Raw genomic sequence first — 16,487 nt, 5'->3', positions numbered from 1 at the left:
CCTCACCTTTGTGCCGCAGCAACAGTGCTGGTCTCTGCTTCACTGGAGAGATGCTGTGCAGCCCGGCTGGTGAGTGCATGGCCGATCCGGCTGTAAGATGGGACAGGGGCTCGTCTGGGCATGGTGAGGCTGAGAGCAGGGTCCCCCGCAGTCGGATTCCCCCAAGCGAGCAGTGGCTTAATGCTGCTTTTCAGTTTCTTTCCACTGGAAAAGTTTCTTTCCAGTTTCTTCAGCTGCAGGAAGTGGCAAGAAACCAAGCAGATCTGGGTTAGTTTGGGTGAACAGACCCCAAAAATACCAGATGATCTTGTCTGAGCAGTGCTTTTATTTACACGGCAGCATTGTTACCTGCACCAGCTAAGGGGAGAGAGGGCTGCTCCAGCTCACCGCATCCTAGCAAACTTCCCACTGAGCTCCCCACAGGATTTGCTGCTCTCGTTGCTGTTGATCGGTTCAGGCATGTTTAATCCCAAGGGCACTTCGGGGTTTAGCTCTTTGCATCTTGCAGGCTAGTGCTTGGAGATAAGTCACTGTAATTTGCAAAGCTTTCAGTGGTGGTGAGGCTTATGGTTACTCTGAGTCTTGATGGAAATGGTTTGGACACCGGCAGGGCTGGTCCTTTTGTCTTTTTTCGTGTCAGTGTTTGGAAGGAACACAGCAGTAATTTCTGGGGCTGGAGATGCCCGGGGAGCTAGCGTGCACCTCCTGGTCCCTCCTGACTTGTAATTACCGGGCTGCGAAGGGACATGGTAACTCCTCGTGCAGCTCTATGTTAGAAAAGCACTGAGGGGCATTTGGTCAGGCAGCTGCTCCGCTGCCCGCTGAATGCCTCTCGCCCTGTAATTTTGTGGGTGGGCTGCAGGACTCTGTGCTCAGATATTGCTGCACTGCTTTCAAGCTGGAACAGGTACTGTTGAGGAGGCCAAGAGGGGAAACTGCTTATTTCTTACAGCTGTATAAATCTGATGTTGCCACCAATTGTTGCAATGCAGCTTTGAAGGGTTTTTTGCCTTTCTGTGGTCCATGGTTGCAGAGTCCATATTTCTATGTTAAGAAATCATGAATCAAGTAATTGAATCTCTCGCCCCCTTCCTGTAAAATCAAGTAATTGAATCAAAGATCATGTGATTTAAAAAAAAAAAAAGAGAGAGAAAAGAGTTCATTTTGAGTTCTCTTTATTGGCCTCTCAAATTCTGTGCTTTGCAGCCTGCTGGTAATGTTTTATCAAGCTCTTTTCACAGCTGCACTTAACTGCCCATTATTCTGGGACGCAGGAGCTGGGCTCTTGAGAGGCAGCAAGAGTCCATGGGGACTGAGCAGGGGACAGTTTTAGCCTGGGTGATGCTGATGGTACAGGGGCTCATCTGGGCATGGTGAGGCTGGGCGTGTGTTGCTCCTGACCTGTGCAAGAGGCATGCCTATCCCAGCTGAGGTGTAACCTGTGCGAGTAAGACCCTGAGGAGGAAGAATGCTGCTGTTTTGTTGGCGTCTGTGTGGCCTGGGATTGTGACTGACAGCAGGAGATGGTCCCTGGAGTTGAGCTGCCAATGGCTGTGACTGGTCACCCAGAAAGCTGCTGAGGATGCAGTCGGTCGAGCTTCATTGGGATGCAAATGGATGTAAATTCATGTAAACATATGTCTTGGTGCAGGTAGCGGCTTGTGCCCAAATTATGCAAATGTTCTAATCCAATAATGATAATGTCATGATTATCCAGCAACATGATGTTCATTAACATGGTTCTCTGGCTCTTACACCCATCACTGTCAACATGATTATGCAGTGTCTCTGGCAAGTGGGGGTCTCTGGGATGGAAGGGGACACCCTGGTCATGGTGTGGGACTGGGAAGGTCTGTTCGTCTGCCTGGCGAGGCCTGGAGGTGCCATGTGTCCTGGGGAGACCCCTCCACATGCCTGGCCAAGGTACCACCTGGCTGCCACACTCTCCTCAGGAGGCCCTTCCTCCCAGAAGGAGACTTGGAGCAGATTTCGTAGTCCCCAAAAGCCTGCAGAGTAGCTAAACTAGCATTTCTTAATATCCATCGCTGTGATCAGATGAACAGGGCTAGCAGGGCCATCTAGTGACTCCTCTGGCTGCTTAATGACCTGGGAGGTGGCCCCCCTTAGACATCTGTAATTTTAATGTTTGTATTTTGAGGCATGCCCCTGTACCTATCCACCTCTCTCTCCATCTCCTCTTTTTCTGGCTGGTGGTTATCCCTTGCTCTGTACAGTTTTGTTTTCCCTGGTTCGCTACAGAGCTGGAAAATGCTTGGGCTTCCCTATGGTGGCATGGAAATTTGTTCTGTGTTGGCTTGGGTCGGGTGACATAAGGTCAGACGGATAAGTAGCCCGTAGATCTGAGAGGAGAGGGATCCTGCAGGCTGGTTTGCCTTCCTCAGTGCCGCTGGTAAAGCTGCTCTCTGGGCAGGAGTCTGCTTGTCTCGGCTGTGGCCTCAATTTCTTTGCTGCTAACCCGCAGGTGCTGGTGTAGCCGCTTGCCGAGGCACTGCGGGGCTTCCTCGTCGCCGGCTACTCCTGCAGCTTCGTGCTGGCTGACAGCCACGAAATGCTCAGAGCTGCTGCCCCAGGGAAGAGCTCAGCACATCACCCCACTGCCTCCCCAGCCAGCAGGATTGCTCCCTCAGGTACCTCCTGTGGGTACATCCACGGGGATTTTTGCAGTCCCAAAAAGAGGAGGTTTGTCTCTGTGGTGCAAACGTGAGCAGCACTGCCCTGTTCAGGGAGGCTGGTGCTGTTTGCCCCCTCCAGCAGCCTGACCCCATAGTAGATACAGATTTGCCCTTCTCCTTGCACGACTCCAGGGCCTTTCATTTTGCTCTGTCATTTTTGTTGCTTTTTGCAATGTTGGCATGATACTGGGACCTGTGGATGGGGCCAGGAAAATGCCCTGGCAGCTCCGCTGGCAGATTCCCTCGCAGCTGACTGAGGCTGGTTGAGCCTCATGATCCAGGGACGGGCAGGACAACTCCCAGCCACACGGGCAGCAGCGGAGAGGAGCAGCAGCCAGGACAGAGCTCCGCCAGCCGTTGCAGGGCTGTGACAGGTATATTTACTGCACTAAGTATCAGCACCGAATGGGGGCTTTGGTGAGATTGCTTTTGACAAGATGTCGTTAGCCTGATGTGTATGTGGGAGAGGAGCACCTATAATGCTCTCTTAATGCAGGTGAATTGCTCTTTAATTCTGCAAAACCAAGATGTTATTTCATGAATCCCTGGACCTCACTGTACAGCATCTTGATGCTGCTGGTTATCCGTGGCCTTTTCCCTCTGCTGGCATCCAGGTCCAGATTCTCGGAGCGTGGGGTGGGAGCAGTTGTCCCCTTGACTCCCTGAAGCTTGGCTGCTTTCTGCCCTTGCTTGGCTTCATGCGTGTTAACTCTGGAAGCTAATGGTGACTCCTGAAATGCCTCCTCCCACCAAAATGTGAGCAGAAAGTCTACCAATTTCCATGGCAACAGGGCCGGGCCCTAAATGCTAATGTTAACTCTGTTTCTGGACATCTATGGAATCTGAAGAGCTGGATGTACAGGAGGAAGCGGTGCCCAGCCCAAGTGCAGCTCCCCAGGCCAACACTTGCTGCTTGTCCAGGCTGCCATAGAGTGAGGTGCTGCTGCAGAACAAACATTGGGCTTTGCCCCTGGCTGCCTGGAAAGTCTTGAGAAGCGATGTTGTCATCCTCCTGCAGCTGGGAGACAGTTGGGAAGGGAAGAGGTAAAAGCAGAGTAAAACTACTAAGACAAGTCAGCTGGATAATCTCAGAGGACATTGACTCCAGCTCGGAAGGTCACTGAGAGCAGATAAAATTAGCCTAATAAGAGTTGATGCTACACAGAACTCTCTCCTCCCTTGAATGCGAGGGATCGGGTCTGTGTTTAGCTTGCAGGTGCATAATGAAAAGAGCCAGTGTGATGCAAAAAGGTGGCTTTGCCTGGCCTTGTGATGGCAAACCCCTGCTAAGGCTCTGGAGTTACGGGAAACCCAGGGACCATGAGGGAAATAAGAGGAAAAAGTAAAAAAAGGCTCATGCCTAAGAAAATATCCCTGAGGACTGGACTCTGGACAGCGCTGTGTCCCGAGGTGGGATGTTAGTGAGGGTGAAGCAGGATGAAGGCAGTTAGGGGAACGGTTCGTGCCGGAGGGCGTTTTTGGGGCAGCCGGGGCCCTGCTGTGCCCAGGGCTGCCCTGGCCCCTCTGTCCTGCAAGTTTTGTTTCCTCTGGTAGGTGCTGGCTGCAAGACAGCGCGATGCAGTGGCGATACGAGTGGGGAACGTGGCTCACGTTTCTGTTGAGGGCTGAACCCAAATCATCCCGTGTTTCTAACCTGGCAGAGTGAGCTGGGTGCTGCCGCCTGCCAGCAGAGGCAGCTCCGGTGCCTCCCCTCTCTGCCGTTGGGAGACTTCTGAAAGCAGCTAAACCAGCCCCGGGCATGCAGGTTTGCCTGCACGGGTTAGATGGGTGCATGGGATGGGGGTGCCTCCGCTCTCGCCCTGCGTGTGGGGAGCAGAGGGTGCATGGGCCATGCTTGCGCAGCTGCAGAGCTGCCCTGCCTGCAGCCTGCCCGGCTGCTCCTCGGCCCCGCTGGCTCCAGCCTCTGCGTGGGGAGACGCGTGCGGGCCTGTAACGCGCAGGGGGAGCGCGCCGTCCCCTCGTGCACCGGTCGGTTGGGTTCTCCTGCAGCTTCCCCCGCTCGCTGTGCGCAGATGCGCCCCTAGTGCATTTGTGTGTATTAAATATGTGCTCCATATAGCTAATATTTAGAGCACTGATTATCTACCCTGGCTGATTTGCAGGTGAATAGTGTGTTGGAAATGGTACGTCAGGGTGCACACGCACAGCACCTTCCCTCCCCAAACAGGAGGGTAGATGTTTCACAGGACTCCAAAAACCAGTGTGTTAAAATTACAAAACAAAACACCAACTATTTTGGGATTCACATCAAAATGGCAACATATGCTACGCATTAAACATCAGCCCCTACTGAAAGTTTAGCTATTCTGGGCCCATCCTGAATGGCACTGAAGATGCACAGAGAGCAGATGCCTCCCTACCTCCTCCTGTCCTCTTGGAAGCTCCCTTGCAGGTCCATCTGCGGGTAGCAAATGCTGGCGAGGAAGAAGCCATCCACCCTTGCCAGTAGTTGGGTGTTTCATAAGGTCTCTGGGAACCTTAAGCAATATCTTGAGGGGAGAGGGCTCTTTCTTGCTGGCATTTGCCCTTTGCCTGGCTTTCTGAAAGGGCTTGTTTGTGTCTGCTTTGTAATAGAGTGTGGGCTGTATTTTACCACAGTGATTTTGTTCGCAGCTAGTAATTGCTGGTTAAATCTGGTCAAATGATGGTTGTTAGCAAGGCCTGTTTGAGCACAGATAACCTCAGATATTACTCGCACAGAGGAGCAGTGGGGGCCAGGGTGCACTGGGATATCGGCACTGCTGGGGAGCCTTAATCGGCACAGCCTGGAGTAAGCCTCTTAGGATTATTTAGCCAAGTTTCCTAGTTATCATTATTATTATTGCTTTATTTAGCAAATGCAAAGGGTGTTTAACCAGGTAGGGTCCACAACACACTCAATGAGCTCAGCCAAGCCTCCCCAGCAATCGAGGGCAGAGATCTTTCAGGGGAAGCAGCCTCATTGCCTGTAGCTGTGCATTAGCCGGAAGACAGCGCCTTTCGTGAGCCAAGGAGCAAGGCACATGTTGCTTTTCAATTAACTCCCTTCCCATGTGCACAGCCATGCTGGAGTTAAGCTCATTTGAAGAAGAAAGAAATACGTTTCATACCTACCAGCAGGGTGGACTGAAGACAATTTAGGTCCCAAGTCACCCCAAAGGGATCATAGAATCATAGAATAGTTTGGGTTGGAAGGGACCTTTAAAGGCCATCTAGTTCAACCCCCCTGCAGTGAGCAGGGACATCTTCAACTAGATCAGGTTGCTCAGAGCCCCGTCCAGCCTGACTTGGAATGTTTCCAGGGATGGGGCATCTATCACCTCTCTGGGCAACCTGTGCCAGGGCTTCACCACCCTCATTGTAAAACATTTCTTCTTTATATCTAGCCTAAACTTACCCTCTTTAGTTTAAAACCATTACCCCTATCCTACTACATTACCCCTTACCTTCTCCTATCACAACAGGCCCTGATAAAAAGTTTGTCCCTGTTTTTCTTGTAAGCCCCCTTTAATTACAGAAAGGCTGCTGTAAGGCTGCCATAAGGGATGGAGGGGTCTCTTCCAGCAGCGTTGGCAGAGCTGGGCAGGCACTGTGGGTATCCCCCGTTCTGCCCCTGCAGCCAGGTTGAGCTGGCGTTACCTGCTGATACTCTCACGCCTAAGGCTGAGGGTACTTGCTGTGGCTTAACGCAGGCTTAAAAATGGCTGGTAAAAAGAAAGCTAGGGCTGAGGAGGCTGGTGCTGGTGTTGCCTTGTGTCACCTCCCTGGGTGACTGTCAAACCTCCTTGGTGGGTCCACCTGAGTTCAAGGGTGTGCGAGATCCAGAGGTAGTTCCTCCAAACAAAGGCTTTAATTTGTCATCAGCCCTTCATGCACTCTTCAGGCTTGTGTCTTCTCCAGCAGCACCGGCAGAGCAGAGGGTTTCTGTGAGATCGTTTGCTTTTGAGCTGACAAAGTATTAAAGAGCCAGTGGGTCAGTCATCGAATCTCTGGTTGGCGATGGGGATGTGCAGTCCTGCTGCTGTACCTTTCATTTGGAGAGGAATTGATTAAACTGGAGTCAGCCCTTGTTCTTGTTGATTTAAACCTGGAGTAACTGACAGCAGAATTTGCGTTTGAAACAAATTTGCCTGAAGTGTGTCCTGAGGACAGTCTGTATTTTTGGATGCGTGTTTAATCTGCGTGCTACTGTTTTGTTTGCTGTAGGAATGCTCCTTCTGTTCGCCCATTTGTGCGGCACTGGCAGGGCAGCTCCCCGGTCACATAAGGAAGCTGGGCTGCTGCATGGCTCTGCTCAGGCACAGGCTTTGTTTGGGATGTGCTTAAGTCTCTGCTTATGCCCCTTGTTCAGGACAACATTTAAAGTCTAAGCTGTCCTGGGACGTGATCCTTTTCTGAGCCTGGACTGGAGTTGGAGTGATGGCTCCTGCATCCCACATCCCAGCTCTCATTATGGGATGCTTTTGGCACACCAGCCCATGCCCTTGTCTGATGTGAGCAGCGCAACCACTCTGTTGCACCTGAAGCTGCTGAAGTGCAGTGTCGCTTGTGCTGAGCTCAGGACGTTGTCACGACTTGCACGCACCACTGGGAGGAAACGCAGCTGTTGACAGGGGTGATGTGCTCTTCTCCATCATCCCGTTCCTGTTTTGATGTTGACTCTGTGATGGCCATATTCACCTTCTCTAAAGGATGTCCTCCCTTACTCCAGGGATGGAGTATCACCCTGCAGAATGGCTCTGCTCCCTGCCAGGCAGAGCTGTTGGTCCCACTGCTGAAAGCAGCCATGTGATATTTAAACTATTTCCCCTCTTGCCAGGCTGGCGAGGAAGCGAACATTCCCCCTTTCGGGGAAATGAAGGCCGTGTGCGTGGGCACTGCAGTAGCTCTGAATCACCCCGGCAGAGTGAGGGATCAAATCAAGTCACATTCCAGGGCATTAGACAGACGGTGGGAATTAAAAGCTTTACCTGGAAACTGGCTTTGTATCTCCAAGCCCTGCTTTTGTCTCCCAGCCCATCTCTCTATTTTTGTCTGTTCTACCTTCTGTGTTGTCATGCTGGCATACCTGCGTCATGTATGCCAGTGCTTGGTGTGGGGTTGTGTACCCAGCCCCAGCCACGTTCGAGGAGCCCTCAGTATATATTGGGCAGTGCAGCCTGGGAGGAAACATTCAGACAGTGTGAGACAGTAGGAAAAGTGTGGTTTATCAAAAACAAGCTGCTTTGGGACTCATTAAAAGCTAAGGAAAGGCTCCGGCTGCTTTCAGTGGGCTTGGGATTGGTCAGAGACTAGAAAGTCCCACCTGGGCTGTTAGCACTAAGTCTTGTTTTTGTTTCTTTCAGTCTACAAGGTCTGGGGACAGGGTCTCCCTTGGGGGCCAATCCTGCCCTGACAGCAGGGAGGTTTGCCTGCTTCAGCTCATGTCTTTGCTTTTCCCTTAATCTGGTCCCCATATGCACCCTGCCCCTTCCGTCATCAGTTGCTCTCTGCATCCCTGCGGGAGCTGAGCATCACCCATCGGTGCTGCTGGGCCTTGATCCCAGCTGTGGGCTGTCAGCAGTGTGGGGCAGCTTTTGGGGTGCTGCACAACATGGGAGGAGGCAGTGCTCAGGGGGCTCACCTTAATTCCCGGAGCCTTGATTTTCTGACCTATAAAACAATCCTTGTCTACTTGGGTCTTGTGCTCTTTGAGGAAACATTTGAAATAATGATGCATTTGTAATGGTCATAATGACATTAGGCTCTCATACACAACTTAATTTTTAAAATTTATTTATTTGCTCTTTCTTAGAGGGAATTGCTGTTATTTTCTGGGCATCAGGCCCAATTTTTGCTTCATTCTGTCTGAGTCCACGCTGCATCCTGGATGCTGCTCCCAAAGATGGAGCCTGTGGGGATGAGCACATCCAGGCTGCTCCAAACCTGGAGGCAGCTCTTTGTGCCTCCCATGACACTCACACCCATCGCCTTGCCACCCACGAGGTTTTCAGCCTCTTAACCCACAAATGTGAAGCAGGTGGCATTCCCATCTGAATTAATATACTTAGGAAGCCTTGGATGTGGGAAGGGGGTTAAACTGTCTCAGGCTGGATCCGCTGTTGGACCTTGCTGCAAGAGAGCAGTTTGTCTCCTGGCAGAGCAGCACAGATCACCTCTGCGCCATGGGTGGGAGCCGCCTCCAAGCGAAAGTACAGCAGAGAGAGGAAGGGGCGGCTGAGCAGTTTCCTGTTCTCTGAGATTATTAGAGCATCCATGTGCATCATGTCTAGGTACAGAGCAATGACAAGTTTGGATGCTTCAGGAGAGAAATGTTTGCTTCCTGTTGAGAAGTAAATTAGGTTAGTTTGCCTAGTCTCAGTATGTTATGAGTCAGGGACGTTCATTAACATTTACCAAAAACTGAATGAAAACAGAATGCTTCATTATACAAAAAGGTTGGGTGTCATTTTGCTGGATTTGGGGGAAAATTCTCTGAAGAATGGAGCTTTATTTTTAGTAGACATCTGCATGCTAGCGTGCAGAAGGCTGCAGTTCTGTGTGCATTGATATGGGATCTGTGTGTTGTCACGTTACCTGGCGGTACCGGCTGTGATCGGCTTAATATGGTGGTGGGTGACCAGCACATGCAGTGTGTCCCAGCTTCATGCCAGACCCACCACTGAGCCAGCAGAAAGCCTGTGCTCAGGGAGTTGCCCCTACAAAATATTTCTGACACTTTTTCCTGGGCAGGGTGAGATTCCATGGAGCATTTTGCACCATGTTCTCACAGCGTTTCTCTCCTGGCACTCCTTGCTCAAAAGTCCACTTCTGGTAGCTTGTGAAACCACAGATGTGTTGATTTGAACATGGGAGGAGATTGGGTAAAAACACCAGTTTGAGACCAACTCCCTGAGCAAGCCACAGCTCAGCATTTACCAAGGAGCCTGTGGAAGACTGCAGGGAGCTTGTCCCCTTCCTGACTGGTGGCGAGGCCGTGTCCCTGCCCGGAAAGGTTGCCGGAGGAGTCCTGAGCAGGGCCACGCTGCCCGTGGGCCATGCCCCAGCCCATCGCTCTCTCCTCTGCGATGCTTTACCTGCTGCATTGCTCCGTACCAGCAGCCACAAGCTGGCTGGGAGAGGCTGTGCTAGCTAGGCTGCAAGCAAGTGCCATGTGTTGCTTCAGTCCCGAGCGCGTTCCCAGCCCCAGAGGCTGCGGGCAGCTTGCCCAGCTCCGGAGGGGACGTTGCAGCAGGCTGCTATGGCAGTGGGGTGCCAAATCCGGGCTGCCCCTGCCCCTGTGAGCAGCGGTGCGGCCGCAGCCGGGAGCGGGCTGCGCGCTGCCCGCGCCCCTGCTCAGTATGCAGCAGAGCACCTCCCTGGCACGGCCCCGCAGCGAGCCGGGAGGGCACGGGGGCTGCCACGGTCGCCAGGGCTGGGGCAGCTCGGCTTCCCTCTCCGCAGCACGCCGGGGGCGCGACGCAACAGGACGGCGGCTCCTGACCCCGTGCGGTGACCTTCCCCTCTCCGGAGAGGTCTGGCAGGGACCTATCCCGCTTTGGCAGGGAGATGGGATTAATGGGTGCAGGGTGGTGGGCTTTGACCCAACTTCTGCCTTGCTCCCCCTGGGCACAGTGGGGCTTTACTGGGGAAGGGTCGGGGGGCTGGCTGCCCACGCTGGCAGCCGTGCGGCCGGGTCGGCGGGCTGGCCACAGCCCTCATTCCTCCGCTGCTGGGTACCGCTTTGTTGCTAGCTGGTGACATCACCCGAGAGCCCACCCCCTGCCTCTTATCCGTCTCTCCGTCTCGCTCACTTATTCACAGGCAGCGCTGGCAGGATCAGGGGCTGTGCGAGAGCCAGAGCTGGCGGCAGCAGCATGCGTGCGGCGTCTGAGGCTCAGGGCGCGAGAACCACGTAAGGTGCCTGCCGGAGCCTTCCCCCTCGCCTGCCTCCGCTTCCCCCGGCAGAAACTTCACGGCTCCCTCGCCCTCGGTCCAGGCTTCTCCGGGGGGGCTTGGTGCCGACAGCCGCATGCATGACACTCCGAAAAGGAGAGAAAATGACCATAAGTATCCAGGAGCACATGGCTATTGACGTCTGCCCCGGCCCCATCAAACCCATCAAGCAGATCTCCGACTACTTCCCCCGCTTCCCCCACGGGCTCCCTGCCGCCGTCGGCCGCAGCAGCGCCCTGCGCTCCGCCGTCAGCCAGCCCTCCGTCAGCCCTGCCGAGGCCCCCCGTGAGGAGGACGAGGACGTGGACCAGCTTTTTGGGGCGTATGGCACAACACCCGCCGAGCAGCCAGCCAAGTGCCGAGCACCTGAGGAGGTGGTGGACCCCGAGGGCTACGAGTCCGACGACTGCAGTGAGTTCCTAAGTTTCCACGGGAGTTTGCTGGGTGCTGAGGGCAAGGGTGGGTCTTAGGACTGGTCCCCCATCTTGCTGCCCAAGCCGTGCACCTTCCCGGCTGCTGGCCACGCTGTCCATCCCTGGGGTTACATTGCAGCGGTGACAAGCCCTCTGCTCTAGCCAGGGAGGCTGTCACAGCACGGCTCTGGTGCAGCCCTTGGGTGGAGGGAGGCTGTGGGAGTGTCCCTGCTGCAGCCTGGCTGGCCGCTGAACCCGAACTAGGGAAGTCTCCCAAGAGCCACCAGTTGCTGTGCTTTGCCGTTGTGGTTGATGCACTTCTCTGCCTCGTCCCTGCTCGGCTCCTTGCCTGCGAAGGCCGCCAGCTGGGCTCTGACCCTTTGCTTAATCTGTCTCGGTGGTGCAGCCTGCTCCAGCCACCCTGCTGATTAGCTGGCAATACACTCCAGCATCTCCCAGCTCCAGATTGGGGAGATTTGTTCGGAATGATATCCGCCCAGGAAATCTCTGCCCTCTACCTCGGCAAACTCCGGCATGTCATTCCTCACCCTCCAGCTGCAGGCAGAGCCCTGCACGAGATGGGGGGGGGGGCTTTTGAACAGAAGGCTTTGGTTCTGGTAGATGCAGGTGTTTGCAGCGACGTTTAACCCCTCCCCACCCAAACGTCCTTCCCATCCAGCTCGGTAGAGCTTGCAGGCTGCAAAGCAGCTGCTGTCTGGTTCTGCCACGGTGGCTGGGATAGCACTGCTTTCCTGGAGGTTGCTTGAAAACCAAGGTGTCTATTCAGCTCAGCCTTTAGGGGACAGATCCTGCGAGGGGCTGAGCACAAAGTTTGGAGCCGGGAGATGCCGAGGAAGGGAGTCGGTGCTGCTGAGCAGTGCTGCGTGCTCGTCCTGGGGGAAGGGGGAGGCTGAGCTCCCACGACGCTGAGCTGTTTACGGCCCAGCGCCGGGCAGGCGGTGGCTTTCCCTGTGCAAAATATCACAGCCCTGCCTCGGCATCGCTCCCTTGCTGCCGGGCGCTGGGCTGGCCTGGGCTGCTGCCATCTATGCCAGACCCTGGAGTGTGACCCCAGGGAGAGCTCCCTGAAGGGCTGCCCCTGTGCTCCCCTCTGCCTGCTGACCACCAGCTACAGCTCTGGGAGAGGCTGGGGCTCTGGGTGCAAGTGCAAAACTGATGCTCCCTCTCTCCCTATCCCGATGTCAGGGTCACGCTCTCTTTGGAGGAGGCGAGAGCTGCTGCACTGCCAGGGAGAACATCTCTGCTAAGCCGCATTTGTCCCAGCTGGGCAGTTAACAGTGACTTTAACTGGATTTGGGTTATTTGCTGCTCTAATTACTAGATAGTCTTTGCTCATCCTGGTAATAGAAATGGCTTCAGGGCCAGAGGTGTGTGTGGAGCCGGAGTGCTTGGGGCCGTGGGATGCAGCGCTTTCACCGCGTGACTCACGGGGAAATTGCCCAGGGCTCTACCTTCTGCATGTAGCCCTGCCAGTGATCCTGGAAGCGCCTCGGCTCAGTGCCAGGGGCCGGCGGGCGTTTGTCTCGCCCCGGCTGGTGTTAGGAAAAGTGTTTCTTGCAGCGTAACAGGTGTCGGGCAAACTGCTGAGGCTGTTCTGACAGATGTGGTGGGTTTTCTGCTGGCAAAGGCACAGCAGTGCCAGGAGCAGAGCGGGGAGGTGGGACTGCAGGTGCCACGTCTCTGGGGACAGAACAGGATGGTACCAGCCGGTCTCAGGGCACTGGTTGGCATAAATCTGTGGGATGAGATTGTCACTCCTCCATGTTTAGCAGCCAAGTTGCAAAGCTAGACAAGGGCTCGTTGGTCCCATTTCCCAGACGGGCAGCTGGGAGAGGATTTGTGCAGCCTGACTTGAGCTATCGGCTGTGCTGGGGAGCATCTTTCAGCTCCCCCATGTCCCCGGCGGGTGATTAAGGGCTGCTGCATTAGTCACTTGCACTAAATTTCCCCTGGGGAACCTGTCTCTGCCTGTATGGCAAGACAGCGTCGAGGGTTAGGTGGTGTCAGTTCCCTCGGGTGACACACAGGGTTTGGGGAGTTGACCAAGGTCTCCGGAGACGGTGATGCCAAAGCCTGGGTGCAGCACTGGTGAGAGCGGAGGGTTTGCTGGGCAGGGGCATGTCTTGCCTCACTCCCCAAAGATGCTCCCATCACAACCCATGGCAAGGTTCAGGGAGAGGGATTTTTCCACGGCAGGATCCATCGGGAGGAGGGAGAGAGGATGGCTCCTTCCCATTTGTCCCACCTGTCTGCGGGTTTCCCTCCTCCAACACAGAAGCGATGGTGCTGGCTGGCCGGGTGGGAGGGGAAGAGCTGCCCCTGCCTGGAGACATGCAGCATTGTCTGGGTTTCCCCTACACTCGTTCCTGCCTGGGGTTACTTTTCCAGCCTGGTGTTTCTGTGTTTCCAGCAGTGCCAGGCAGCACTGCCGGGTGGCATCAGGCCGGGGCTGGAGCGGAGCTGCCAGCCTCCCTGCCCAACCTCCAGCAGCCCTGGCAGGGCTGCAGGGAGCGATGCAGGGCAGGTCCTGCCTGTGCCCTGCTGCAGCTCGCCTGGGCTGGCTCCCTGCACCGCGTTTCTTAATCCTTCACTGAGTGGTGTTCCTGACCCCACCAGCAATCCTGGGAGGTGCGTGCGGAGCCGGCAGGAGCTTCCCTCTTCCAGATGGCCTCTCCCTGGGCCATGGGCAGCCTCCGAGCAGGGCAGCTCTGGGAGAAGCATCAGTGTCTGCTCCCTTCCAAGCAGGGCGGCCTGATGCAGCGGTTTGGCATCCACAGAGACCAGGGACGTGTGTGTGCGCGTGCATGCGTGTGTTTGGTGCCTTGGAAAACCAAGAATCCTAGGGCTGCAGAAGGCAGGGGGGGATCCCTTCAGAGATGGGCAGGGACCTGGCCAAGGTGCAGTAGCGTGGCAGGGGACCTGCTGACCCAGGTATTCACCATGAGCAAGATGGCACTGGTCACTGGGAGGCTGATGCAGAGGCTTGAGTTGATGGCTCTGGGGCATGTGGGGCTGAGGCCAGCAGTTTGGGGCACCTCAAAGCAGCCCTGCGCAGCTGGGGAGCGCAGTGCTCAGGGGAGCTGTGGAGGTGCCGAGTAAAACAAGCGTGGTCCCCGTGGGGCAGCCGTAAGCAGCCTGTTGAATGCAGAGTGTGACGGGGAGCAGGCAGGGCCAGGGAGCTGACAGAACAGATAATGAGCGGAGATGTCGGCGCTGGCCGTGGGAGCACTGGGAATTGTGCGGAGCCAGCCCTTCCCATCAGACCTGCCAGCAGCAACGCTGTGAGGATTTGCAGCATCGTGGTTGGCACCCTCTGCCAGACCAGGGCCTTTTGGAGACCTGTGGGAGAGAGACTTGTCTCTGCCCTGTGCCTCCTCTGTCCCACCTCTGCAGGGATGCTCTGCGACCGGAGCCCAAGCTGTACAGGGCAGGACTCTTTGCGCAGCAGGTTTGTTCCCAAGGGAGCTGCTGCGGAGGGGGAATGAGGCAGGAGAGGTGGGGAAACCCATGTTTGGTGCAAACCCTGCAGAAAGGTGGTTTGGTGCTATTGCGCTAGCATCTGCTGTGAGCTGGAAGGACCAGCAGGGATTTGGGGATGGGAAGGGGGGGATTTGCTCTTGCTGCCTCGGGGCACCCGGCTCTCACCTACCTTTGGTTCCCCTGGCTGTGCCCAGTGACAGCAGCAGTGCCCTGTCCCCTGGGGTCCCCAGCCACCAAGGATGCTTCCCACCCGGCCGGGGGCACGCTGCCACGGGAACTTGCTTCACAGGAGAAGTAAGGAAATGCCAGCTAGGTGGCAATGTGCCACCTGCGAGGAGCTGGGTCTCGCTCCCGTCTCCCCTGATTCCACCCAAATCGCTGCCCCTGCAGTGGCTGCGCTTTCCCCTCCACAGCAGCAGCATGAATTTGTACCTGACAGATTTCTAAAGGTCTCTCAGATCTCTGCACAAGCAGCACAGAGGTAGAAACGTGGTCCCTCTGAGGGAGCACTGCCGTGGCTGCTCTCGCCGGGGACAGCACTGGAGGGAGCGGCCATCCTTCTTCTGTAACGTGCAGGCAAGTTTCTAGCCCTTGAAGAAATGCTCCGTTCCCTCGAGCTGCTGTTTGGCTTTGGAGCGAGGCTGTGGCCAGTGCTGGAATTTCCTCCCTCCTTTTCGTGGGTTTGGCTCTGGGTTTTCAGATGGGGAGGCAGCCCAAGAGCAGGGGGTTGCAGCGGGACTGGCGTTTCTGGAAGAGCTGCCCGCGTCCTGTTCCTGCCGGTGCTCCGGGACTGTTTATATACGTACAAATCCAGCCAATTTTGTAGCGTGCCCGGCTTTATTCATGGGAGGAGCAGGCTTGCGAGCTCCCGAGCTGTGGCAGCATAAAACTGACTTCTCCAAACTACAGCCAAGAGGCCTGTCCTGGTGCGCGCAACGCCGCAGAAGTTATTTCGGAAGACTCTTATTTTGAGCAAAGAAGATAATGAGGCAGGCAAAGCCATCATGCAGATATTAATTACTGGCTGCTAAAGACGCAAAGAAGAATGAAGGGGTGCAGGGTTTGCAAGTCACCTGGCAATGCTTTTGGCCAGACAGGAGGAGGCAAGAGAGATGACGAGGGGAAATGTGCATTGAAACGGTGAGGATATTTACTTCTGAAACACAGCTCCTTAGCATATGCTGCCACTGCTATTTATAACCTTTGAATCGTCTTTTCAATCCAGATAAGACCAAAAGAAGTATTTTTACTCAGGAAACTAAACAAACCACCACTGATTTGGGCACAGCCTGGAGCATGGTTTTGCCAACCATACCACGACCCGAGCTGCCTGTGCCAAGGAAATCTGTGTAGGTACCGGCCAGTGTCAGACCCCAAGCTTGAGGGCATCGGGGAGCCCCAGGGAGATGTGCGGTGTTAACTGGGGTGACTTTGGATTAGCCCCTCTCGTTTCCTGCTGGGTACCTGGCTATCGGGAAGGCAGTGGCACAGGGAGAGCTCTTGCCTTCTCCTGCTGGCCGCCCCATCGGTGGCCTGGGTGGAGGCTGTGCCTCGGGTGCTCCTGGCCCTCCTTGGAGCTGAGGAGCCTTCAGCCCCCGGAGGTGCTCATTCCCAGGGGTGGCCGTGGCCAGGGACACCCTAAAGTGCTGCAGATAAATGCAGGGCACCCGGTGAGGCCAGCACGTGAGGGCGAGCAGGGCCTGTCCAGGCATCCCTCCTCCAACAATGATGGGGGGAGCATATGGGCCGTGGCCTCCAGCGACTCTGCTAACGAAGGAGCCGTGTGGCTGCTGGTTAATGAGGGGCTCTCCTTCTGCCTGGCTCCCTCCCTCCCCAGCAGCCTGCCCAGTCCTTCCCCTGGTGTGTGCAGGAGGGGAGACGATGCCCAGCTGGAGGAGGGAACCTCCTTGCCCCACCACGGCTCGGCTGCCCTCATCCCTTCATT

The 16,487-nt window shown here is 55.5% G+C and overlaps 1 protein-coding gene across 1 annotated transcript in view; it reads left to right on the top strand.

Moving 5' to 3' along the window:
- Positions 1 to 10,502: 10,502 nt before the first annotated feature.
- Positions 10,503 to 16,487, top strand: part of DOC2B (double C2 domain beta) — a gene marked incomplete at its 3' end in the record, with an annotated part of 33,999 nt that continues 28,014 nt past the window's right edge. The window contains exon 1 of the mRNA XM_082008774.1: positions 10,503 to 11,039. Within this exon, the coding sequence (XP_081864900.1) occupies positions 10,709 to 11,039 (331 nt within the window). The 5' untranslated portion in view covers positions 10,503 to 10,708. The remainder of the gene's footprint in view (positions 11,040 to 16,487) is intronic.

Source organism: Phaethon aethereus (genome assembly GCF_964289735.1).
Source record: "Phaethon aethereus genome assembly, chromosome: 19".
Classification (NCBI taxonomy): Eukaryota; Metazoa; Chordata; class Aves; order Phaethontiformes; family Phaethontidae; genus Phaethon; species Phaethon aethereus.
Note: the sequence above shows the minus strand (reverse complement) of the source record. Positions and strands in the feature narration are given on the sequence as shown.